This window comes from Podarcis filfolensis, assembly GCF_964270895.1.
Source record: "Podarcis filfolensis genome assembly, chromosome: 11".
NCBI classification, from domain to species: Eukaryota; Metazoa; Chordata; class Lepidosauria; order Squamata; family Lacertidae; genus Podarcis; species Podarcis filfolensis.
Genome location: NC_139613.1, coordinates 45654465 through 45680155, shown reverse-complemented (window position 1 = coordinate 45680155; position 25691 = coordinate 45654465). Strand labels below are relative to the sequence as shown.

The 25691-nt window shown below is 43.2% G+C and overlaps 1 protein-coding gene across 2 annotated transcripts in view; it reads right to left on the bottom strand.

Annotated features, from left to right (window-relative positions):
- Window positions 1-340: 340 nt before the first annotated feature.
- Window positions 341-25691, bottom strand: part of SRFBP1 (serum response factor binding protein 1) — a 44034-nt gene continuing 18683 nt past the window's right edge. For both annotated transcript variants that reach the window (XM_083577054.1, XM_083577055.1), the window contains exons 2-8: window positions 25372-25460; window positions 24290-24362; window positions 11413-11484; window positions 5786-5867; window positions 3165-3897; window positions 2030-2067; window positions 341-676 (exon numbers count right to left, since the gene is read on the bottom strand). In XM_083577054.1, coding sequence (XP_083433180.1) covers window positions 498-676; window positions 2030-2067; window positions 3165-3897; window positions 5786-5867; window positions 11413-11484; window positions 24290-24362; window positions 25372-25460 — 1266 coding nt within the window. In that variant the 3' untranslated portion in view covers window positions 341-497. The remainder of the gene's footprint in view (window positions 677-2029; window positions 2068-3164; window positions 3898-5785; window positions 5868-11412; window positions 11485-24289; window positions 24363-25371; window positions 25461-25691) is intronic.

Sequence of the window (25691 nt, the reverse complement as noted above, 5' to 3'; positions counted from 1 at the left end):
ATTATTTTTGAACTTCTAGCTAGCCCTTCACTGAATGGTTCCCAAACGTTACAAAAATGTCTCGATGTAAGCGAGTACAATTTGCATTCAAATCATAAAATAAAACCACAAAACAACCAATGGCAAAGCAACAAAACAGGAGCACAGAACAGTCATGCAGGAGAAGGAAAAGGATTCCATTGAATCTAAGGCCTGGATAAAGAGGTGCATCTTCACCAATTGTCGATACCCATGATCTTTCATGCAAGTTCCCATTAAGAAGTTAAAAACATGGCAAATGGAGCTATTCCTGACAAGTGTAGAATAGTTTCTATAGAAAAAAAGCCTCTTGCAATGAACAACTTCAAAATCAACAATTTATTTTATATATTACAGTTATATTGGAAATCTATAAATGAAATGTCTGTTTTTAGTTTATACAGCTGTGTCAACAAGTTGTCAACAGATGAGATAAAAAAAGGAGGAAAAGAAGAGAGTCCTTAAGAAATAACACCCCCTTAGTCTTCAAATTTAATTTTTTTCCCTTGGAATGCTGTAATTTGAGATACTTGCTCTCGACGTTTCCTGCTCGCTTCCCAGGAAGGATGAAGTGGCTGTTCCAATTGTTCTCTCTTAATACCTTGCTTCATACTCAAACCTTTGAACATCTGTTTCTGTGGACCGTTTCTTTCAAAACCTGCACAAGAATTCATAGAACATTAAGAGCATCGACAATTCGCACACCACAGAGGTATATAGCTTCTAGTTGGTTCCTCAGAGATAAGAAGTCGGATCCAGATTTGCTCTTCTGCGAACAGATAGGATATTTCCCACCTAGGATGCAGTAGACTTCTCAATATACAGTGGTACCTCGAGATACGAACGGGATCCGTTCTGGAGCCCCGTTCGCATCTAGAGGTAAACGTATCTAGCGATGGCACGTCTGCGCACGAGCGCGCTGCTTTTCGCCGCTTCTGCGCATGACGTCATTTTGAGCACCTGCGCATGCGCAAGCGGCGAAACCCGGAAGTAACGCGCTCCGTTACTTCCAGATTACCGCGGAGCGCAACTCGAACGCGCTCAACTTGAAGAAAATTTAACCCGAGGTATGACTGTACAAAGAGCTGTCATTTCCCTGTGTAGCCCCCAGCACCACCTCTGATGGTGTTTCAGAACGTCTCCCATCCCTCCTGAGCAGCATTTGAGGGGGCACCTGGGGAAAGATATGGGGAGATCGCAGAGTTCCACTGAGCACAAGTCAGGATTCACCTTATCCTATGTGCTTTAGTGATTATTTATTATATATTTATGACGCAACATACCTGGTTACATCCACACATTAAACAGAAGCCACTGGCATTCTTTTAATTATCTTATGGAAAGCTTCCAGGCATGCCAATGCAAAGTGGAACTTCATGCAGTTTTGGAGGACAAGCAAAACTTCAAAATATGGTACAGAGATATGTGGTTTTCAAAAGTAATTTCTTCTGATTGTATATAAAACAGTACTGAATTATGCAGCATTGGTAAAGTTTTGGGCCATCAGAGGCCCAAATTGGCCCTGGGGTGGGGCAGAGAGAACCTGCAGAACAGTGCCGTGTGTGTGTGTGTGTGTGTGTGTGTGTGTGAAAAGGGGATATTACATATGACAAGCCACAGTGCTTTCTTTCCCTGACGGAATTATCGTCTTGGTGCAACACTGAATTCCTCCCGAAATTTAATAAAATATGAAAATGAGACTCCTGTGCCTTATAAACCCTTTTGGAAAATATGAAAACAAGGATAGCACATTATTCCAAACTTCAGTAAAATCATAGCGATTGCTTGACCTCGAGTAGGGCTAGTAAAATTAGCTGTACAAACCTAGATTGTAAAAATGTCCTTCCAAAAACTGAAAATTTAAAAGCCTCTATAAAGTTCAAGTACAGTGCTTTTAAAAAAATTCAATACAATTAAATGCATTTGAAAAACTACTGCTACAGTTTAAATACAAAATGAGATTTTGTTCTGATGCTGCATGAATGCAAGTAGCAACATCAACTTGACTTACCTTTTGCTTTACTTCTGGGAAGGTGGTCTTTTACAGTTCTAGAACAGAAAAAAGTGATATTTTTAGAAGTCAAGACATTATTGAGTGCAACAAACATGTGATATCTGTGAAACCTAAAGCACATAAATAGACCTGAGAATTATCTATATCTGGGGCGGGAAACTCTGGCCATGGGCCAAATACGGCCAGCCTGGCCTCCCCATTTGTCCCACAAGGCAACCTTCTCCAAACCACACCCATCTATTCCACACCTGACATCATACGCAACATGAGGTGGAGGTCAGGCAGAGATGTGGCTGTTTTCCTTGATGAAAGTCACATTGAACCCCGTTTTCTATATGCTGATGAGTGACTGTTCATTCCTGCATGGGGACTTCTCTGTCCTCACCTCTGTAGGCCAACTTTATTCACTGGGCATCATTTTTACATCAGATGATTGACAAGCAGTGACCCTGCCCACTTGTCAGTTGGTCTACAGAGTTGAGGAAGTTAAGAATTTCACTCGCTCTGCATAAATGGGGTTTGATAGCCAAGCCAAGCTCACGGTCTGATCGTGAATAAGGCTCAGTTTCCATGACTTCCTTAAAGCTATTGAATCTGACAATAGTAGCTCCTCTAAAGGTAAAGGGACCCCTGACCATTAGGTCCAGTCGTGGCCGACTCTGGGGTTGCAGCGCTCATCTCGCTTTATTGGCCGAGGGAGCCGACGTTTGTCCGCAGACAGCTTCCGGGTCATGTGGACTAAGCATGACTAAGCCGCTTCCGGCGAACCAGAGCAGCGCGCAGAAACGCCGTTTACCTTCCTGCCGGAGTGGTACCTATTTATCTACTTGCACTTTGACATGCTTTCGAACTGCTAGGTTGGCAGGAGCAGGGACCGAGCAACGGAAGCTCACCCCGTCACGGGGATCCGAACCGCCGACCTTCTGATAGGCAAGTCCTAGGCTCTAGGACCCACAGCGCCACCCGCGTCCCATGGCAGCTCCTCTAGGGAAAGTCTAATGCAAAAATTGACTCAACAGAGGGGGCTAGTCAGAAAATATGCAAAGCCTTTTCACAGCATGTAAGCCACCTGAAGGGTGAAAACATTTGTCCAAAAAGTTTGCAAACTAGATTGAGGGTTTTGATGGCTTACCTTTTCACTGATTTGGACTTATTTGTTTCTGACAGTGAAGAGTAAAACATGGATTCTAGCTTCATTGTTTTTGAGCTTTGATTTTGGCCTTTTGCATCTGTGTCCTGGGCTGTGTCAGACTGCAAGCCCTTTTTGAGCTGGATGCATTTGCCTTTCTGGTCTGTAGGTAATGAAATATCAGCTGCTCCCTTCTTTTTCTTCGTTCTCTTTACTTTGCCAATGAAGAAGTCATCATCGCTATCATTTTCATCAGAGCCAGAAGACTGATTATAGAATCTTTCTTCAGTGCTGTCATCAAAGTATTCCTTCTCCATTCCAGCTTCCTCACTTGTCACTCTATCAGGTGAATCAACTTCTGTTCTACTCAGGAGGTCATCCAAACATTTTGTAACTTCGGAATATACTAACTTTTCTGCTTGAGCCTGAGCAGCTAATTTATGATGCTCTGCAGCCTGCACTGTAACATCATCCAACAGGCGTATTTCCTCACCGTCTGCCATTTTCAGCTTCTCTCTCACACAAATTTGTTCTTTTCCCATGTCAGAGCCTGGCTTCTCTTTCACCTTTATTTTGTCTTGGTTTCCAGCTTGTTTAATTGTTTTCTTATGTAGACTGCTACTGGAATGCTGGGTTAGCTCAGATTGTTTGGTAAGTTGTTCTTCCGATTTATGCTCTTCTGAAGAAATGGGTCCTGCTGGCTTCTGTCTCGCATCTTTGAAGGCTTTTACAGCAGCTAAAAAAAAGCAAGATTTTTTTAAAAAAATAATGCAGCATAAATGGTAAAAACACAGAAATGATAAAAGGGGTTCTAAAGCAAACTCATTTCGTTGTGGTGGGTGGTGGAGTGGGGCCGCATAGTGTAGTGGTGGAATAAAATATATTTTTCTCTGTGGCACCTCATGTGAAGAGGGTCTCTGGTAGCAGGAAGAGAATAATAATAATTTATTATTTATACCCCGTCCATCTGGCTGGGTTTCCCTAGCTACTCTGGGCGGCTCGCAACAGAATGTTAAAAACACAATGCAGCATTAAACATTAAAAACTTCCCTAAACAGGGCTGCCTTCAGATGCCTTCTAAAAGTCAGATAGTTGTTTATTTCCTTGACATCTGATGGGAGGGTGTTCCACAGGGCGGGCACCACTACTGAGAAGGCCCTCTGCCTGGTTCCCTGTAACCTCACTTCTTGCAGTGAGGGAACTGCCAGAAGGCCCTTGGAGCTGGACCTCAGTGCCCAGGCTGAACGATGGGGGTAGAGAATACATGGCCCAGACAGGGTCTGTGTTAGGGAAGGCAGTTTTCTAGAGGAATATGTTTACATCAAGTATAAGGCATCTGACCAACACCTTTACAAGTGTGCCCAAAGTCATACCTACTACTAAGCCTGGATCTATGCCCATCGAAGAAGCGTTTCAGTTTAAAGCATTGTAAATTTAAACAGGGAAAGCAGGTAGAGAAAAATGGGGCTCCACATCGCCATCTGGTGGCACAATGTTATATCGCACATCCAACACATATAAATCATTTTTTCTTTACCCGTCTAGCTGAGTCCTATGTCTGCTATAGGACATAGGAAGCCTTCTCACCCACACAATTTGGATTCTGCATCCAGTTCACTGAACCATGCACCAAGAGGCACTGGAAAGGTAGTCAGGAGTATAGGACTGCAGGAGTGTTTGGACTTTTTACTCAATGGCTCCCAGCGACAATTATGCCATGGGATGGCCCCAAGTCTCTCATTAAATTCAATGGGACTTTCTCATGGGTAAGTGTGTGTAGAATTGAAAGCTAGTAACTCTTTATCTAATTAGAAAGTCATTAGAAGGCACTTAAGCATATTGTTACGGCTACTGGAGAAAGACAACTGAAAAATTTAAAGGGAGTTTAAGATGACCCCAGTGATGCAAGGCTGCAAAACTCCAAGTTTCTCCAAGTAATAGAGTAAAGACAGAGGTGGGGGAATTAGAGACTCTTTCTTTTTCAGGGCTCTCAGAAAAAAAGAAGATGAAAAGATAAATTACCAAGAAAAATTGGCTGCCAAAGTAGACACACTTACTTAGTCACAGGCCCTAGTGAGCATAGTGAGATTACTTTCAATCACACACAGACTTAAACAGTTCATGAAGATCTCATTCTTAAAGCCTTTAAGCAAAAACTGAGCTGCGCATGTCTTGCTTTAACAGTATGTATTCATTGTTCTACCAGAACCTCCTGAATCATTGTTTAATTTCACTAGTTTAGCAACTATGGAAATAGCAAGAGTGGTAATTATGAGTCAGCGTAACCCCTCAACTTGCTGGTATGAGTAACAATACATACGTGCAATAGTGCACATGGTTGTAGAATAGCCCTGAAAATCTTAAGACACACCCAGAAACATTTGGCTTATGAGCGTGCTAGGCATCTGTAGATGAACTGTTTTTGAGATCTCTCTCTCCCATTATTTCAGGTACACAGAATACAATACATTTAGCTTACTCGACTATTGCAAATACTCAGTTTGAGAAGGTCATCAGTGCCTAGACACACTGCAGCTCAAGACGACGACGACGACAACAACAACAACAACAATAGCTGTACATGCTCCAGTGCATAAAGATTAGCTGCACAAATTTTGGCTTACCTTTAATATTGGCAATTTTTGTCTTCAGTAGTGGGTGCGTTGTCAATCTAGCAATGGCTCTTTCTCTTACTGTAGAATTAGGCTGTATTAGAAAAATGGTGAAGCATCTTGTTGAGTGACAAAACAAAGGTGAAAAAGAAAATCAACCCTATCAAGTTTAAGTTTGCATACCCTGTAATAAGGGGCTTGAAAGGTTACCAATGGCAGTGGTATTACACCAAACTACACCCTCATTGACATTTCTGAAGATCAAATACTATTGTGAGACTATTACTTAGGAACAGCTAGAATCTGTATTTCTAAAATTGAATCTAACTTACTTTCGCCAACCTACGGGACTAGGAAACACTTTCTTGTGACCAAAGAGCAGCCATAGCTTCTGTGTGAGTACCAAATACCTTTAGTTCATGCACGAATGGAAAACACTAAAATCTTTCATTTTACAACAAATTCAATTTCCTCCCATTCATAGTTACAGTTGAGAAGGAAAGGGTCGCTAAACATACAATGTGACGTCCACATTTTTATAGCTTACTAGTATTTTTCTGCACATAAAACCCTGGCAAAAGATGGTAGCAGTCGTATTTTCCCATAAGAATGCCCATGACACTATGGCAAAAAATTTGGCCCAAGTCTTTCAAAGCATCCAAGGTATGCAGATTATAGTACATATCTGCTGCAATCCTAAATCCTATGGAACTCAGTAAGATGTGCTTCTGATGAGCAGATACAGGACTGCATGGATAGATGAATCAAGTTAAAACCTGATGCTCTGTGTGTTTGCTGAGAAGGACATTCTACCAAGTTGATTGGGGCTTATTCCAAAGTCAGTACAGTAGAACCTCTACTTACGACCGCCTCTACTTGGGCCCGATCCAAGTTGTGACCGCAGCAAACCTGGAAGTAAATACGGGGTTTGCTGCGATTTGCACCTGTGCAAAAGCGCGCTGCCGCCGAATGCGCCTGCGCCCAACGGCGCTTCTACCAGCGAACTGCATCGACTTACGGATGGACCTCCAAACTGATTATGTCCATAAGTAGAGGTTCCACTGTATGTATAGGCTGCATTTCTTTTCACTTCTCAATCTTAGCTTAAAAGTTCCTTCTGATGCTATAGCATTAAAAATGTAACATAAAATAAAAAGTCAACTGCATAGTGGATAACAATTATCCTAGGCTCGCTTATTCATAGATGTTAAAATGCCAAACAAAACAAAAATATTTTAAAGTCTTTCCCACAGTGACTGTAGCCACTGATCTCATCCAGATCTCTGCTGCCCATACTCCTTGTATGAAGTGCATGCCTTGCATCAGTAGGAGACTCAACAATGAGGCAGGATTTTGGACTAGTGTATGAGACAAAATTCGTAAGACGTTGATTTAGGAACTGAACTCACTTCCTCTGTAGTTAGGAGCGGAGGGGACCCTTCATTTCTCAGGATTCTCAGGGTCTCAGAATTGCATTGCCATTGCAAAGCTCCATTAAACAGCTTATTTGTAGCAGCTGTTCTGTATGGTGGCCACAGAAAACCCCATTAAATGGATTGTTCTCACTGAAATTTTCCCCAGGCTCCTGGTGGTGAAGAAATAATCTATGCGATGGGGAAAGCCATTTGGCAGGCTATAGTACACATGGAAACTATCCATTATGCTTTTGCACAGTGTTTAGAGGTAGACCAACAGGAAAAATACACTGTCGGGCACCAGGACTGGATATTAACTCTTGAAACCGTTTTTGAGCTAGTTCATTTCCGTTCAAAAGCCAAAATCACCGGGCAGACAGTGTACCTTTGGCACCAAGGAGACGTTAAGCTAGACAACAAATTCTTAAGGCTGTGAAAATATTTAAGAACATAGTTCAAACGTACAAATCTTTTGAAGACCACAAGGCTGAATCATCTGCATTACAGGAACAGAGTTAGTCACAGGGAGACAAATCTTACACCTTCATGAAACATTCCCACATCGCCAATGTTCTTAAGAGTAACCACAACCATTTGTGTTTGAAGTTAGGATCTGTTTGCCATGGAAATTTATCAGGAAACAGTGGTTTTTAAACACCCACAGTCAATTCCATTTCAGACAGAATCAGGGGACTGTTCAGGCTCTATAAAGGTTATTCCTAGGGTATCTTATCTTGTGCCTTATGAAGAAACATTAAACTTGCTTCTTACTGCATTCGTGTCCAGGGAACTCCGAGCAGCCTTTAACCTACTCGAAAAGCCCTACTGAGCAGAGTGATCTGACAAGGTGGGTTTGAATTCACAAAAGATAATGCCATAAGGGCCTTTAAGGGGCTACAACAGTCTGGGGTTTGGTTGTTTTTTGCAGCAAGAGACTAACAGGGCTACCCCACTGCAGTAATTTGGGATATCTTAGTATAAGGTCTGGCCCTGAAGATGTGCAGATCACAAAAGCAATGACACCTGCTCACCACATGTATCTTTTGACTTTAGGATGAGATGCATGTTGACAGAATCCCAAGCACTCACTTCCTACAAAGTACACATTAAGTATAAGATGTCACCAACAAATACCAAGACTTATTTAGCTAAAAATGACAGCAGAGATTTCACAGAAGTTTGTTTCTTCTTGGCTTAAGGACTGCACACAGAATTTTTAAATAAGGCAAAGAATGTTAAAAATCCAAGTAAGTAATTATGTGTTCTGTTATTAATGTCGTAACAAATGCCAGCATCTTCTATCAAGCAACATAAATGTATAATTAGCATGAAGGAAACATAACGTTTTCAAAGTGAATGGCCTTGAGCCAGCAGAGAAACATCATGATTTGGATTCCAAAACTTCTGAATCAAATTTCAAGTGGCTGTAATGCACACTGCATAAAAGCAACGGGCTTTCCCATGCATTCCATCCCATGCATTGCTTAAGTATTTTTTTTAATTATTAATTTATTTTTGAAGTGTATAAATGGCTCACAAAGAACACAGTAACAGTATTACCAATAAAATACTATTCAATCATTAGCCATAAAAGCTTGCCAAAGTTATACTGAGTCCCAAATAACTGACAATCTATTGGCACATATATATTGGGGAAAAGACCTGTTTTCACCTATCTTCCAAAAAAATACAAAAAAGCGATGGTCGAGGCAGACTGTTCCACATCTGGACCAAGAAAACTCTTGCCTTTACACTTTTGATGATGGAGAAATGGTCTCCTTGTAAGATCACCGCAATGGAGGGAGGGAGAACTAGGTCTGGTCTGTGGGCTGGAGTCTTCTCTCCTCTCCACTAGGTGCCCTGTCTGACAGGTGGGCGGAGCCATCCACCTGTCAGTCACCTGATATCACAGTATCATCAGATGACCCGTTTCCCTTTGTCTGTGTGGTCTCAAATCAAACCACACGGCTGAAGAACGGTACTTTGCAGACATTGCCAATAAGCTGATTGTCGGTGTTTTGCAACTTCTAAAGCCCAGTGCACAGCTGAGTGTTGAGCAGTATAGGCTGCTGGTGCTGACAAGCCCCAATTCCTGCTCTGTACCTTATTTCATATATCTATGACGTCAGGTATAGTACAGGTGGGTGTGACTTAGCTGAAACGGCCTCACGACCCAAACAGAGAAGCCTGGCCCGCTTAATAAGGCCTGTGGGCCACAGGTTCCCCATTACTGAGGGGCACATGAGAGAAACTCTCCCTTTGTATACTTCTCTAAAGCAGACTCCCCACCCCACAAATATTTGACGCAATGATCAGCACTAGCACAATGGGGTTCCCCCCTCCCCCAGGACATGCCCTAAACCATCCCGAAATCTGCTCCGAGGGCTTGAGGGAACTTCCAGAACAGATTTAGGGGGCACATGGGGGAGGAGAGTGGAGAACATTGTGGCCAACTTTGTGCTAGGTTGACCACAATCCGCTGTTCCACTTAAACATACTCAATTCTACGTTCTAATTCTTCATCTTCCCCAAGCGTTGAAAATAATTTCCGCTTCCTTTTAATGTATGTATGCACTGAGCAGCACCGGAAGGAGAAATGCCATTGCTTCCTGTACCTTGCATTAATAAACTGGTTTTTCCTTTTAAAACATCAACCAACGACAACAAAAAGAGATCACAACAAACCCTAAACTACCATATTGGTGAATTGTATGTATGTTGTGGTTTTGCTAGAAACAGAAATTCCGCCAAAGAGACTCACATTACATGCTTAAATTATATTACACAGAGTAAGCAAATCTGCCTACATCGGCTCATTCTGCTTTGGCAAAGTTTGAAAGGAAAGCTAGGGCATTGGTAGAAATCTGAGAACTCCCCCTTTCAAAGACAGCTGTAAGCTGGACCCTGGCAGGCACAAGAAGTTTGCCTCTTTCTAACTATATGCATTAACTAACAAGAAGGATCTCAATAATAAATAAATTGCTCCATCCTGCGATAAGATATCCTTGCTATTAAGTTATCCGTTGACCATAGGAAATATACAATATTTAAAACAAATGCTGACCATTTCAAGCAAATACAAACCTACAACACAAAGGTTTTCATTGCAAATGATGAACTTGCAGCTGAATCCTTTTTTCCCTGGAAAAAACAATCCCTGGAAAAAAAACGAGCAAGGTCCAATGTCGCACCAGCTAACATGATGGGACTTCTTCTCCAAAGGAACAAATGGGATTTCCCCCAAGTCTCTGCAGCAGATTTTGGGGACATATGAAGGGCTTCAAGGAGAAGAGAGAATCCCAATTGTTTGAACAGAAGTCCATTGTGCAAGTGTCTGACAGGGTTGAATGTCACCCAATGTAAAATCTGGAAAATGTATCTCAAAATGCCAGCCAGCAACTTTTGCCCTCTTTCTTGGATAGACATAGACCTAAAACCTATGTAATCAACTGCACCAGAGATGATATTTGAAATACAATTTATTTTGGCATCCGTATAGAGATGCTAGTTTATAAATAAAATAGGACAATGCAGATCAGCTGTAAAGTGCTTACAAAAACATCTAGAGTCCTATCCCCCAGCTCACCTCCCATCTCAAAAGCAAAAGTGCTGACAATCTAAATAGACACCTGTAAAGTATCTCCATGAGATATGTATGGAGCTTTTTTCCTTCTAAACTTCCAGTGCATGGAAAAAATACGAAGGACAGAGACATTTGCAACTGAGAGCAGAAATCTCATCAAGGCATCCATCATGACCAAAGCAGGCATCTACACATGCCTTTGTTGTTGAAAAGTCAGAACATTAGGAAAGTGCTCTGAAGGATCTACAATGACATATGCCATCAGCACCAACATAACATGAAACCCTGTGACAAACCTTTGGGATGGCTGTACAGTGGTACCTTGGGTTACGTACCGTCCCCCTTACGAAAGCTTTGGGTTATGCGCTCCGCTAACCTGGAAGTAGATGCTCCTTGTTGCAAACTTTGCCCCGGGATGCAAGTGGAAGTTGTGCTCCAGAGGCGCGGCAGCAGCGGGAGGCGCCATTAATGAAAGCGCGCCTCATGTTACGAGCGGTTTCCGGTTACGAACGGACCTCCAGAACAGATTAAGTATGTAACATGAGGTACCACTGTAAATATATTTGCTCAGGTCAAAAGTGGGTTCTTTCCTGCAAGCATGTTTACATGATGACTTAACACAAATGTACAAAGAATCCTACCTTTTTGCAAACAATCTCAAAATTAATTTCTCTTTCGAGTGCTAATTTGGTAACGTGGTCAAGCTTTATCTCCTGTGGGGGGAAAAGAGAGAGAGAAATAGAGTTAGCTAAAGGCTTTCATTTCCGCTTTTTGACAAAACAGGATTAAAATCTAATTTAGATTAAAATCTAACTGGAAATGCAGCTCATCCCTCTTGAAAAATAAGAGATATCTATGTTAATGGTGTTTAATTTTTTTTTTAAATATATAGACTCATTGTAATTCCTATTATACCAAAAATCTGGAAGGCATTACTGAGGTCTCTGGCCTTCTTCTTGTTTCTGCTTTGATATTTCATATCTGTTTTCTGTGATGGTTTTGTTTTATGCTCGATTTCATATGTTAATAAAATAAAACAAATCCACCACATACACACAAGTTGACCTATAACACAGCCCTTCTAGGATAACGCCAGCTGCATAGTGCAGTAAACAATATCCCCAAATTTCAACCACTCGGCATTTACAGTTCTCCACCTCCTGTACAGTTTTCTTTCGGAGCACGTTGGCAACAATAGCCTTATTTTGTTGCAATTCCCCTTTTTTTGTGGTGATGTGTAAATGGCTACACTAGGTAGAGATACAATGTACAGTTATGAGGTAGAGTTACAATACAGAGTAACAGCAGCTGGTTTAACAGGTAGTATGCATGCTTATTTTGAAAATACAGTGGAACCTTGGTCTTGAACGCCTTGGTGCTTGAACCATTTTGGCTCCCACATGCCAAAAACCCAGAAGTAAGTGTTCTGGTTTCCAAATGTTCTTTGGCAGCCAAACATCCGATGTGGCTGTCGGCTATTGTTTCCTTGGGCACCGGCGCCAATCAGAAGCAGCACCTTGGATTTTGAATGTTTCGGAAGTCAAATGGACTTTTGGAATGGATTACGTTCGAGAACCAAGGTACCACTGGATATGAAATTCAAAATTAGAATCTGCATTTGAATCGTCTATATTTAGAAAAAACAATCCACACAGCTTCCACTTCGGGTCACCCTGGAAATGTAAATGATTTCTAACTGACATAAGGCATTACATTCTTTAGTGATGTTCTGTACAATGCAGGGGTGCCAACCTGAATAAAATATGGGGGGGGGCAGGTAAGCCCCACCCTGCATAATCGATCACATGATACAGTGCACACACACCATTTGAATGAGAATGCCCATCAACTTTGTGGGGGTCCGCCCCCCCAAATATTTCATTGTGGGGGTCAAAGCCCCCACAGCCCCTGGGAGTTGGCTCCTATGGTACCCTGACGTACTTCTGTATCTTGGCAACTCCATACAAGACATAATTCAAGTAATGGGTTGAGCAGTGGATTGAACATGCAGTTCACCGAGTATCATTTAAAATGTTCTTAATTCTTCCACAATACGCTACAATATGGAGAATGGCTTAGGCTAATTCAGTTTGTGACTTTCATTCCAGTATTCTATTTTAAAACTTGTTGTTTATTGTCTGGTTGTTGGTAAGAAATGCAAGTAACACATCACATCTGGCATTGCAAATTTAAAACAGCAAGGGGATTTTTTCCCCTTTTGGTCATAGCAAGGTGATGAAAGTTCCAGCCGTCTGATAGCTACTGTGGTCAAATTCACACCAGGTTTTGCAGATGGGAATGTCATTTGAAGTTTTGACGCCAACTGGGGAAAAACATCCTCATGCCTTTGGAGGAAAAACACACCCACCCCACTTACTAGCTTTACAATAAACTTGACCCACAAGGAGTTCCAACAGCACCTCCACCTAACCTAAAGGAAGAATCATCAGTTAAGACTAATTTGAACTTGATACCCACTACAGTTGTATCTTGAATCTCGAACGACTTGCGAGTCAAACGTTTTGGGTCCTGAACGCCGCAAACCTGGAAGTGATTCTTCTGGCTTGCGAACATTCTTTGGAACCCAAACGTCCGTTGCAAACTTCCAGAACGGATTCCATTCGACTTCTAAGGTACAACTGTATCTCCAAGTTTATATTTAAGGCCAACACTGAATTAACAAAGAAGAATTGAGCATGCATCTTGTGTGATGTCACATAAATAGCGTGTAACTGATAAAGTTGTGCAGTGGACCTGGCCTAAAATCACAACTCAAACAGAGCCGGCTGAGCCAAGTCACAATCTCTCTGGTTATGTTTCCAAGCTTCTCTGTAAAATGAGAATGACCAGCTTAGGCAAGTAGTGACAGAATGGATAAGGCAAGGTGGGACCTTTTCTAGCTGGTAAGCTAGATCCAGGGTTCCCCCCATGTCCAGAAGGGATGCCCACTTGCCCATCCCCCGACATCACAATCTTTCCTTGGTGGCTGGAATTCAAGGAGCACACAACCAATCCCTAGGGGTTGAAGTCAGTGTCGATCAGCTGGTGGCAGCAGACCTCAAGCCACGTTTTCAACAGGGGCAGCTGCAATACTGAGTTCTCCATCGGGAACTCCACGGTACAACCATCCTAGCCAGGTTAAATTCAGTACCTTACAGCTGACTGGCAATGACTTCAAGCCTCACTTTTGGCAGGGGCCAGCTATGCTGCAGAGTTCTTGACAGGCTGATTGGCAGCCTTGTGAAGGGCACCTTAAGGCTACTGACTGCTCCTTGGCAGTTTTGTCACTACCTGTCCCGCAGATGATGTCAAAAAGGACATTAAGTATTGGGGGGGTGGTCTGGAGAAAACTACCTCGCAGACCAAATGGGGCTCATGATGAGCCTAGTTAGGGCTGCCGGGTGGAGTTTTCCAACTCCTGTGGTAAGGAATGCAACCCTATGGCCCAGGGAAATCTTAGTCTACAGGTGTAAAGAAAAGAAACCCACAAATATCTTTACACACAAAGTAGACAGATGTGGGCAGGCTACTAAAACACTTTGCTCTGTTGACAAGAGCTGTTATTTATCAAAGTTTCATAAAATATAAAATAGTCTACAAGTACATAAAATTTAAGACAAAATTCAATCTTGAAGTAAACTCATGCACTGGTATTTTTACCAATAACAGTGACATTATTTCAATGTACTAAATCGACACAAATTTATCTTCTGCTGCTAAGAATCCCCACTCACTTAAATTCAGCCACAATACCATTCCAAATAATGACAAGAATCCAAATAAACATAATTCCTTTATAAAAACTGGAGGTTGTATTCAATGTTACTCAGAGTAGCCCCACTGAAATAAATGACTATCTTTGGTTCATTCATTTCAGTGAGTCTTACTTGGCTGCAACCTTCAGAGTTGAACTAGTCTTTCTTCAAAACCAACAACTAATGCAGTTGTTAAATGCAGTTGTTAACAACAACAAAGGTATGTTGTTAAAATTATACAAAAAACCACATTCATTTATTTTTAAAAAGGCCTTGGGCATGCATATGCCCTTAGAATCCCTAAAATAACCCCTTTGGATAATGCTTCCTTTTAAACTAAACTCTACTGGCTCACATATAGATTTAAGACTGTAATTCTGTTAATACTTACTTGGAGTGCTCTGTAGACTGATATCTGTGGTCTTATATATACTAGCCTTTTGCACTCTTTCACTATTGTCTGATGTTCCTAACCCTTCTTTTAGACTTTCTTAGCTTCTTTTGGACTTATATATATATATATTCTGTTTTAACTCCTTTTAGTGTTTTGTTTTGTTTTTTAGATTTTATATGATTTTAAATGATTGTACCCCTCTTTCCTTATGCTGGTCTATGACTGTAATAAAATGTCACTGTTGTTGTTGTTGAAGTTGTTGAATTTGGGAAAAGCACCAACAAAATCAGTGAGATACGATTCAGATAAGTACAAAAGTGCTGGCACAGTTAACTTTTCAAATGCAGTGACATGTTCCTAAACTTATTTTCATGATTTTAAAAGGCTTCCAAGACAAAATGGAAGCAATGACTTCAGCTTAAAGTTTAACCTGGAAACTATGATATGCGCATTTTAGACAGTGTAACTAGAGGAATGGTTTCAGCCCCATGGTTCCCATTCAAGTCAGTAGTCACATATAGGAAATATAATTAACCGTCTTTCCTCTAGGATGAAAACATTCGTTTGCAAGACCGTAATTTTGTGGTGATTTAAAAAGCAGTCGCTCTCCAAACTGCTCTTTGCAAGCTACTGCAGAAAGTATTTTGGTTATCGATGCTACAAAAACCAAGTTGGACAAAAGGAAAAAGCTGGGTCATAACATCATTCAGTGGGGCAATCACAAAAACCAAAATTGCAATGTTTGAACATTCCATTTCCTTAGCAATTCTTCAGTTGTGTATGTCAGCATTCGCTTGGGATAGTATCCTCTAATTTTTCCTTGAAATGTGTTCCACATCACCTTCCCCAAAGTCAAAATCAAATTTCAATTATAAGCAATATCAGGATTAAAGCAAGAATAAGCTTTCCTAGTTTTGATATGTGGGCATGTACTTAGGTAGTAACTATCACCATAAGCAGTTTTCTCTTTAATTTTCAAATACAGTTGTACCTTGGATCCTGAACGCCTTGGTACTCACGACATTTTGGCTTCCGAATGCTGCAAACCAGGAAGTGGGTGAAAGTTTGTGAAAGTTATTTGGAACCCGAATGTCCAACAGGACTTCCACGGCTTCCGATTGGCTGCAGGTAAAGCCAATCTATACTCATCATGACCTAGAACTTGAACAGTCCACTAAAACCCTTTCTGGCAGAAAATGGTATTACAGTTGGAAGTCCTAAAATTTAAATGTTATGGTATTTCACTGGCATAGGTATAACTGTAATTTAGCTAGCCACTGCTCTTACAAGTACATTCTATGAAATATTCATGCCACTTTGTAAAAGTGAAGTAGAGAAAATCCTTCACTTGAAAACCCAGCTGTAAATTCACAGGCAGTACATAGTTCTATCTCCTTTTTTGCTTTATAAATTCTTCAGGCAAACACTAAACTCCACTTGGTAGCAAATTTAGAATTCAAGTTCAAGAAGTACTTATTAAATATATACCGTATTTTTCGCACGATTGGACGCACCGGACCATAGGGCGCACCTAGTTTTTTTGGGGGGAAATAAAGGAAAAAATTTTTCCCTTTATTTCCCCCCCAAAAGCAGGTCAGGGAAACCGAACCAGGTCAAGGAACAGCGGGATAGTGGCGCTGCGCCTCCCTGCTGTCCCCCGAGCTTGTGGGGCTGGCTGATGTCTGCCTGGCGCGCGGGGCGCTCTGATTCAGGGCGCCCCGCCCGCCGGGCGGCAGGCTGCTATCCGCAGCTTGGGGAGCCTTGCGGGGAACTCCTGCAGGGCTCCCCACCCTGCGGATGTCTGCCCGGCGCGAGGGGCGCTCTGATTCAGGGCGCCCCGCCCGCCGGGCGGCAGGCTGCTATCCGCAGCTTGGGGAGCCTTGCGGGGAACTCCTGCAGGGCTCCCCACCCTGCGGATGTCTGCCCGGCGCGAGGGGCGCTCTGATTCAGGGCGCCCCGCCCGCCAGGCGGCAGGCTGCTATCCGCAGCTTGGGGAGCCTTGCGGGGAACTCCTGCAGGGCTCCCCACCCTGCGGATGTCTGCCCGGCGCGAGGGGCGCTCTGATTCAGGGCGCCCCGCCCACCGGGCGGCAGGCTGCTATCCGCAGCTTGGGGAGCCTTGCGGGGAACTCCTGCAGGGCTCCCCACCCTGCGGATGTCTGCCCGGCGCGAGGGGCGCTCTGATTCAGGGCGCCCCGCCCGCCGGGCGGCAGGCTGCTATCCGCAGCGTGGGGAGCCTTGCGGGGAACTCCTGCAGGGCTCCCCACCCTGCGGATGTGTTCCCGAAGCGCCGGGCGCTCTGCTTTCAGGGCGCCCGACGCTCCAGGAAGCAGGCTGCTATCCGCAGCCTAGACATCCCTGCGGGACCTCCCGCAGGGTTGCCTAGGCTGCGGATGTGTTCCCGAAGCGCCGGGCGCTCTGCTTTCAGGGCGCCCGACGCTCCGGGAAGCAGGCTGCTATCCGCAGCCTAGACATCCCTGCGGGACCTCCCGCAGGGTTGCCTAGGCTGCGGATGTGTTTCCGAAGCACCGGGCGCTCTGCTTTCAGGGCGCCCGACGCTCCGGGAAGCAGGCTGCTATCCGCAGCCTAGACATCCCTGCGGGACCTCCCGCAGGGTTGCCTAGGCTGCGGATGTGTTCCCGAAGCGCCGGGCGCTCTGCTTTCAGGGCGCCCGACGCTCCGGGAAGCAGGCTGCTATCCGCAGCCTAGACATCCCTGCGGGACCTCCCGCAGGGTTGCCTAGGCTGCGGATGTGTTCCCTAAGCGCCGGGCGCTCTGCTTTCAGGGCGCCCGACGCTCCGGGAAGCAGGCTGCTATCCGCAGCCTAGACACGGCTAGCGGAGCGCTAATCCCGAAGCTTGGGGCTGCGGAGCTCAGCGCGCCCCAAGCTTCTGGGTGCCGGCAAGGTCTAGACGGCTAGCGGAGACCTTGCCGGCACCCAGAAGCTTGGGGCGCGCTGAGCTCCGCACGCCCCAAGCTTCGGGATTAATGCAGCGCCCCGCTAGCCGTGGGAGAGCTGGGTCTCCCACGGCTAGCGGATAGCTTTCTGAAGCCTTGAGAGCGAGAAGGGTCGGTGCGCACCGACCCCTCTCACTTTCCAGGCTTCAGTGAAAGCCTGCATTCGCTCCATAGGACGCACACACATTTTCACTTGCTTTTTAGGAGGGAAAAAGTGCGTCCTATGGTGCGAAAAATACGGTAAATGAAGCCATTTTCTTGCAATCATATTTACCAACATGGCACAGGCATTGAAAAACAACCGCAAGAATGCTTAAAATGGTTGAGATTCAACCAGAGAGAAGAGAAAAGCAGCAAAAGTAGTCGGAACACAGAGCAGATTTTAAAAATTCCATTTTGGACACAAGGCAAGCCATTAAGCTGTTTTGGATTGTATTGGCTGTCATTACCCAATAATTAAGAAAAACAAACATTATTTATGACCCTGCTCCCTGAACTGACTTCAGAAGAGACAATGTGGAGCATAAAAATTTCATCTTGAAGGCATTTGTTTTTCTCTTGTGTGATATTAATACTCTTCCTTGCACATAGCAAAAGTTCAAGCTGCCATAGCCATTCTAATCTGCTTATAATTTGCCATCCTGCTGCAGCAGCTCACATATAGAAAAAAGGCAACTTGTGGCAACTTCACACACAGAAGGAAGCGCCTTCATGCCAGGAATGTATGCATCTCGCTGGGAGGAGAGAAGCACGCAAATACACCCCCCAAGCTTGCGACTCATTCCAGAAACATTTTTTAAAAATGCAACTCTCTTCCATATCTTTCTTTGTCTTGCATGTATCACATTATAGGCACAAAAAGTGAACATGCATACATGTACAACTGCAGCCATTCTAAAGCAGGCCAGGGAGTTGCAAGGAAACTATACAGCTTGGCTCCCCAACAAATTGGCTCCCAAATGCTGCAAACCCAGAAGTTTGTGTTCCGGTTTGCGAACATTTTTCGGAAGATGAAGTCCGATATGGCTTCCGATTGAGTGAAGGAAGCCATGCCTTGGTTTTTGAAACCATTTCGGGAGTCAAATGGGCTCCCGGAACAGATTAAGTTTGAGAACCAAGGTACCACTGTATTGTGAAAGCAAGGCAGTACTTTGTTTTCTGAATATGTACAATGCCTTTTTTTAAAGATTAACAGGCTGTTGGTGGGGGAAGGCAGTCCTGGAGGCAGTAAATCGATGGGAGTGGAGACAACGAACAGAACAAGGAGTGAGTGATCACACCTCGATTAAATGCCAAGGGTGGCCTTGCCTCTTTGGGTATTTTTCTTCAGGTACTATCCCCAAACAGTCATCGTATTATTCTTAAGTGTTTGTACCTGACATCCTCGAATAGCACTCTGACTGATAGCATTTCAACATAACTTACTACACCTGTCTGGCAGCTGATCCCTAAAGACTTGATTCTCTTATGGAAGAACAAACGACTTGAGGATGAAAGAGTATGCGAGAAGATATATCCAGTTTTGGTAAATGATGCGTGGTGATTATTTCAGAAATTAATGATAGTAAACTGACTCAGCTCCTGCCAACCTACCAGTTCGAAAGCACGCCAGAAAGTACAAGTAGATAAATAGGTATCACTCTGGTGGGAAGGTAAACTGCATTTCCGTGTGCTGCTCTGGTTTTGGTGTTCTGTTGCGCCAGAAGCGGCTTAGTCATGCTGGCCATGTGACCTGGAAATACTGTCTGCGGAGTGGACAAACGTCGGCTCCCTTGGCCTGAAAGCGAGATGAGTGCCACAACCCAGAGTCGTTCGTGACTAAACTTAACTGTCAGGGTCCTTTACCTTTACCCTGCTGTTCAGAGCTGGCCATAACAGCTCAGTCCCATTTCCTTCCTGTTGAAGGATTTCCCCACTTCCTCTGTGGCGAAAGTAAACTATTATCCAAGGTGTAGCTAATGAACAGGGCAACTTGATCAATGCGCTGTCATTTGCCACCACACTTTGAAGAAATACACTCAAACAATTCCAAAGAACTATTGCTGATACACAAACAAATATACAAATTTATCTAGAAAATTGTTTATATCTATAAGGTCCATACAGTGGTACCTTGGTTCTCAAACTTAATCCGTTCCAGAAGTCCGTTCCAAAACCAAAGCAAGCTTTTCCATAGAAAGTAATGCAAAATGGATTAAGCCATTCCAGACTTTTAGAAACAACCCCTAAAACAGCAACTTAACATGAATTTTACTATCTAACGAGACCACTGATGCATAAAATGAAAGCAATGAACAATGTACTGCAGCCACACAATCAATCAGTAGCTGAACTGGGTTCCACACAGTCACAAAAAAGCAGCAAAAACAAAAACGCAAAATAAATAGCAAAACCAGACAGACCTCAGCATAACACTCAAAATGGAAGTGTGGCACTCAAAACCGACAGATGTGTCACTCAAAACGGAAGAATAATCAAAACAGAGCACGTTCAGCTTCTGGAAAAAAGTTCATAAACTGGAACACTTACTTCCGGGTTTGCAGTGTTTGGGTTCCAAGTTGTTTGAGTATCAAGGTGTTTGAGAACCAAGGTACCACTGTATTTGCAGACAAATTCATACCTAACTTTGAACCATAGGAGGCAGATTATTCTTGAAATTTCTTTAGCTTTAATGGTCAGCTGTGTTGATACTGATGTGCGCCTTAACTGCTGTTAAGGCAGGAAGAGGGAATTTGTTCCTTGCCAGGACCATGGAATCTTATGGCAAGTTCCAAATTTCTTAATTAGGGTTTGCGGATCATAGGCAACATTCAACTAATACACAATATCAGCAGATCCATGGAAATCAATGAACTTAAGTAACTTAAGTCCACTGATTTCAATGGGTCTACCGTGAGTAGGGATTAGCTGGGCATCACCTCAGCTCTGTTACACTGGCCCAGAATGCTCATTTCAGAACAGTGACATGGGTTTACATAAAAACTTGTAACATGTCATGTGATATAAATATTTTGTGAAATAGGATAAATTGAATCAATGAAGGCCAAATAATAGTATTATTGTAATCCACCCTCTTTTTCTACAAATACATCTTATATGTCCAGTTTGGACATTCATAAAATAAATCACGCACAGAGGAAGAACTAGCAAGGTTCATAGCGTTCTTTGTCTCTTTCCTGTATTTTAAAATAAATGTTTTATACAGTTCTGGCAAAATGAAGCCTGAAGAATCTAAAAACAGTTTTCTGTTCCAATAGCTTCACGAACTCCTGCAAACAATTAACCCAGTTTTTTCATCCACGTAGCTAGAATTTTTAACCAATGTTGTTTGCCTGCAAAGAGGATATTTCTAGCTTTTGAGTTTGGAATGTTTGGGATTTCTGAATCATCTGATTACTACATATGCCTATTAGTCCTCTTTTAATAAATATAAAGTGCAAATATCAAGGGGGAAAGCCCCTTGGACCAGACCACACTGATGTCGTAAGAACAAACCTGCCATAGAGAAAAACTTTAATCTTTTTAACAGTTAGCGACAGGACTTCTCAAGTTCCATCAAATACATACCATCCTCTGGCTGGTATTCATTTTTCAAGTGCAAGTGCCTAAATCTTATCGGGTACCATACACAGTGACTACTGAACAATTCTTCATATGTAACTGTTAGCACCTAGCAGAATGTTTTAACCCCAAAAAGTATTTTACATTAAAATAAAAAAACAGGTAAACTCACAGCCCAACATGACATGAGATTAAGAGTGCTCGACACACAGCGGTCTGTATTTCAAATTTTATATAATGCAAGTTACGTTGCAAAATAGAAATGGTTTTTTTTCCAAGCTGAAGCTGTTTTTGCCCTTGAATCCATTTCGAAATCTGTTTCGCAAAGAAACTTCATGTTTACATATGAAAGAGGTACAAACATAATGAACTTCACCTAGAGAAAAGCTTGACCAGGCATAGGCAAACTCGGGCCCTCCAGATGTTTGGGACTACAATTCCCATCATCCCTAGCTAACAGGACTAGTGGTCAGGGATGATGGGAACTGTAGTCCCAAACATCTGGAGGGCCCGAGTTTGCCTATGCCTGAGCTTGACAGTAGGAGTTATAGAATCTTTCGGGCAAAGTTCATTGTAAAATGTGAGAGCCTCTGCTTGAATGTTTGCAACCAGGATCGAAGCAAGCAATCCCTTCAATCCCGTGAACTGCCCCCAAACTCTGAAATGCACTATAGGCACAAGAAGACGACAGCAGAACTGGATGCTTCACAGGCCACGGCAGAGAGTGTTTTCCTGCCAGGGATGATACTGGACCCCAAGTCCAAGAATACTGGTAGGAAACAAACTTTACACATAATTTCCACAAACAAAGAAGCCTTTTAGGGCGCTTTGGGGCTGGTAGTCTCAGTCCCATCAACAGCAGGAGAAGACAACCTGAGGAGCCCAAGGCGCACTCAATGCCTCAGCCACTTTCCCTCCTTTCGCCAAGGAAAGTTTCCAGACCTTGGAGCAGGGAAAGGAGGTTGACAATCTTGGCAAGGGCTGCTTTGTGTGTGTCCTCTAAGCATTCTGCAAGTGCTCCAAATGCAAGCTTGCAACGGTTCACTTTAGGAGTGCTTCAAAGTTTCAAAGGCTTGACCCATTTCAAGGACAGCAACATGCTGAAATTCCAATTCAGTGGTACCAGGGGTTACATACGCTTCAGGTTACATACGCTTCAGGTTACAGACTCCGCTAACCCAGAAATAGTGCTTCAGGTTAAGAACTTTGCTTCAGGATGAGAACAGAAATTGTGCTCCGGTGGCGTGGCAGCAGCAGGAGGCCCCATTAGCTAAAGTGGTGCTTCAGGTTAAGAACAGTTTCAGGTTAAGAACGGACCTCCGGAACAAATTAAGTACTTAACCCGTGGTACCACTGTATTAATGGTACAGGTAATCAGTATTTCTGGTTTCTGCAGGGAACTGGATATCTGAAACACACCATCAAGTTTCTGTAATGCAAGTCCGTTTGCTTGTCCAAAAACATAGCTGTGCCCTGCAATTCCACAGATACCAAAAGCCTTCATTTTTGATGGAATGAAGAAAGGGCAAGATAGCTAAATGACAAAGGGTTGGATCCAGAGTGGCTATTTCTTCAATGGAAGAGTTCATTCATAGAAGGCATTGGGTTCTGGTTCTGTCCCGAGGAACGGAAGAGGATTTCCACTGACTTCCCCTATTGCCATGCTGTCTCTAGAGCTCCTGCAGGTCTCCAACCCTATGCAACAGTTTTCAGGAGGTATAGGGGTTGTCGGAGAAAAGGACAAATAAACTAAAATCACTTCTTCCTTCCAGTGCCAGTAAAACTCTGCTAAGCAAAATTCTGGATCCAACCCCGTTCTGCTATTATTTTGTTTTTTGTCTGTAGCCTGTCTTAGAGAGACTTAAAATAACATATCCTTATTTCCCCTCTTTTAAAGTTATCTTCTTCTTCGGTGATCACAAAGACCAGAGCATTTTCTATGTGCTTTGAAAACTGCTGTATACATTTTAAGGCAATTCTATAGGCACCAAAGTGTAAGCTGTTTAATCTACTTTTCATTAATAATGAGTTCTTAAATACTTCCAAGAACCAGCATATTGTGTAAAATTACTATAGCTCACCTGTTTAGAAAAGTAAACTATGCATTCATTAGCAGGGCAAAACAGCATTCCTGCAGCTTAATCTTATGGCTAATTTGAAAGACCAGTCTTGCACTTTGACGTTTAAAATTATAAATATTGTATGAAGAAAAGAGACTGTAATTAAGCTATTCATTGCTACAAAAAAGACCTGTTATTCAAAAGCCTGCCAGACATTTACTGGCTCAGCATGTCAGTGTAAGAGAAGTAAAAGAGCCTTGCAAATGCTAATGAATACCCTGGCTTCAGAAGAGAAAAAATACTTTGGTTTCAATCCATTTTGTCAGTTACTGCTTTGCACATTAGAGCAGTGACAGCATTGCAGAAAAATGTAAGGAGTTGGCAAGTGGGAAGACTAGGAACTATGATGTCAACCACCAAAATGTCCATCGCATTTCTGAGCAGCAGAGGCACTTAACAGTCATCATTCAGTTCAGGAATTAAAAATTGAGGCACACTGGTCTGTTGGAAACAAATGCTAGTTTAGCTTGGCAACACGTACAAGTCAAATTAGTCTAGCACCTTGACAGTTACACCAATAAAAAGTAAAATATAAATTTAAAAATAGTCTCCCACCACGTTTGTGGTCTGTTGCTCTCCCATATGTTCTATTTACAGCCAAAACTAGTCCATACAAAATCTGAAACAAATTTATTTGAAGTGGATTTTTTTTTTTAAAAAAGACCTGTACAGATGTTTGTAATTTAAGCAGTTTGTAGACTAGATATCCAAAGGCATATGCATAGCGTTACCTTCATGGCATGAATTTCTTCCAGTAACCTCTCTGCACGTTTATGGTTTTTCAATACTGCATCTTCCGTGCCCCTGAAAGAGGAAGGTATTTAAATAATATTGCAATACTACATATGTTATGTTCCGTTATTATTCACTGTAAAATAATTCATGGTAATAGTTACCAAGGCCTGGTGCAGTTCTTTTTTTCCCTTTTCTTTTTTGCAATCTCTTATCCGCAGTTAGGAAATGCAAAAGTTGCACTGGGAGCATAGTGGAATGGTTTGCACATCATATGAGTGCAGAATGGCAGCTAATCCAAGGTCTGACTTAGCTTGGCTACAGGACAGTGGTGTAGCATGGGCTGCTGGCACCCGGGGTGTGTGTGTGTGAGGGAGAGAGAGGCAGCCATGCCAGCCCAAGCCCTCACCACCAACTGAGCCACGGCGGTCTGAGTCGGCAGCAAGTGAGGTGAAGAAGCAAGGGGAGGGGAGGAAGAAAGAGGTTCAAAGCTGCCATTTGAGGATAGACCTGAGGTGCCCTGTTGGCAAAGGAGGAGACCTCCCCCTTCCTCCCTCTCGGCCGGCTCAGGGTTGGGCCACACACTGGTGGCCCTTCATCAGCCACGAGGAGGAGGAGGCGCTGCTGCCCCAGCCCGCAAGGCCTGGACCAGGTCAGCTTGGCTTGCCTTCTCACTGCTCCAAACTTGATGAGGACCCCTGGTTGCGGCCCCTCGTCGTGCCCCTTCAAAAATCTGTGCCCAGGGCCACAGCCGCCCTGGCCCTCCCCACACTATGCCCCTGGTTAAGGAGGAGATTCCTTAACCATGATTTCAGGCTTGGACAGTGCATTGGCTTAGCTACCAAAGTGACCTGGAAACTCCAAAACACGCTATAGAAAATGAAAGAATGTGGAGACTTGGGACTACTGGGGAGGCTGCAGGATGAAATACGTCATCATGGCAAGAGGGATATTTTTTGGCCAGAGAGGGGCAGGGGCAAGGGGTTGCTGCCCACTTTCCTGCTAGAAAGAGCCCTCAGCTCCTACTACCAGTTGCCCTGGGACTGCAGAAAACCATAAAAAGAATAATTGTTAAGCTTACTTTTTTGCCTTCAGTTTTGCAATATGTCTAGTTAGTTTGTGAATTGTCAGCACTCTGACTTTCCTCACTTCTTTTCTCATCTTCACAACCTGTTTTTTCGGGGGAAAGAAAATGTGTTGTAAAAAAAACAACAACCATCAATAGCATATTTTGAATAAACACTCAAAAGTTTACAAACAGCTTTGAGCATAGTTAGCTCCCTTGCTTAACAAAAGACTGAATTCAGTTTTTCTGCTAAAAGTCAAAACTGCTTCCAAAAACAGCCAGCCAGTTGAGGAACAAACCAAGTCTCAAAACATGTCTGAGTTCTGAAAAGAAAC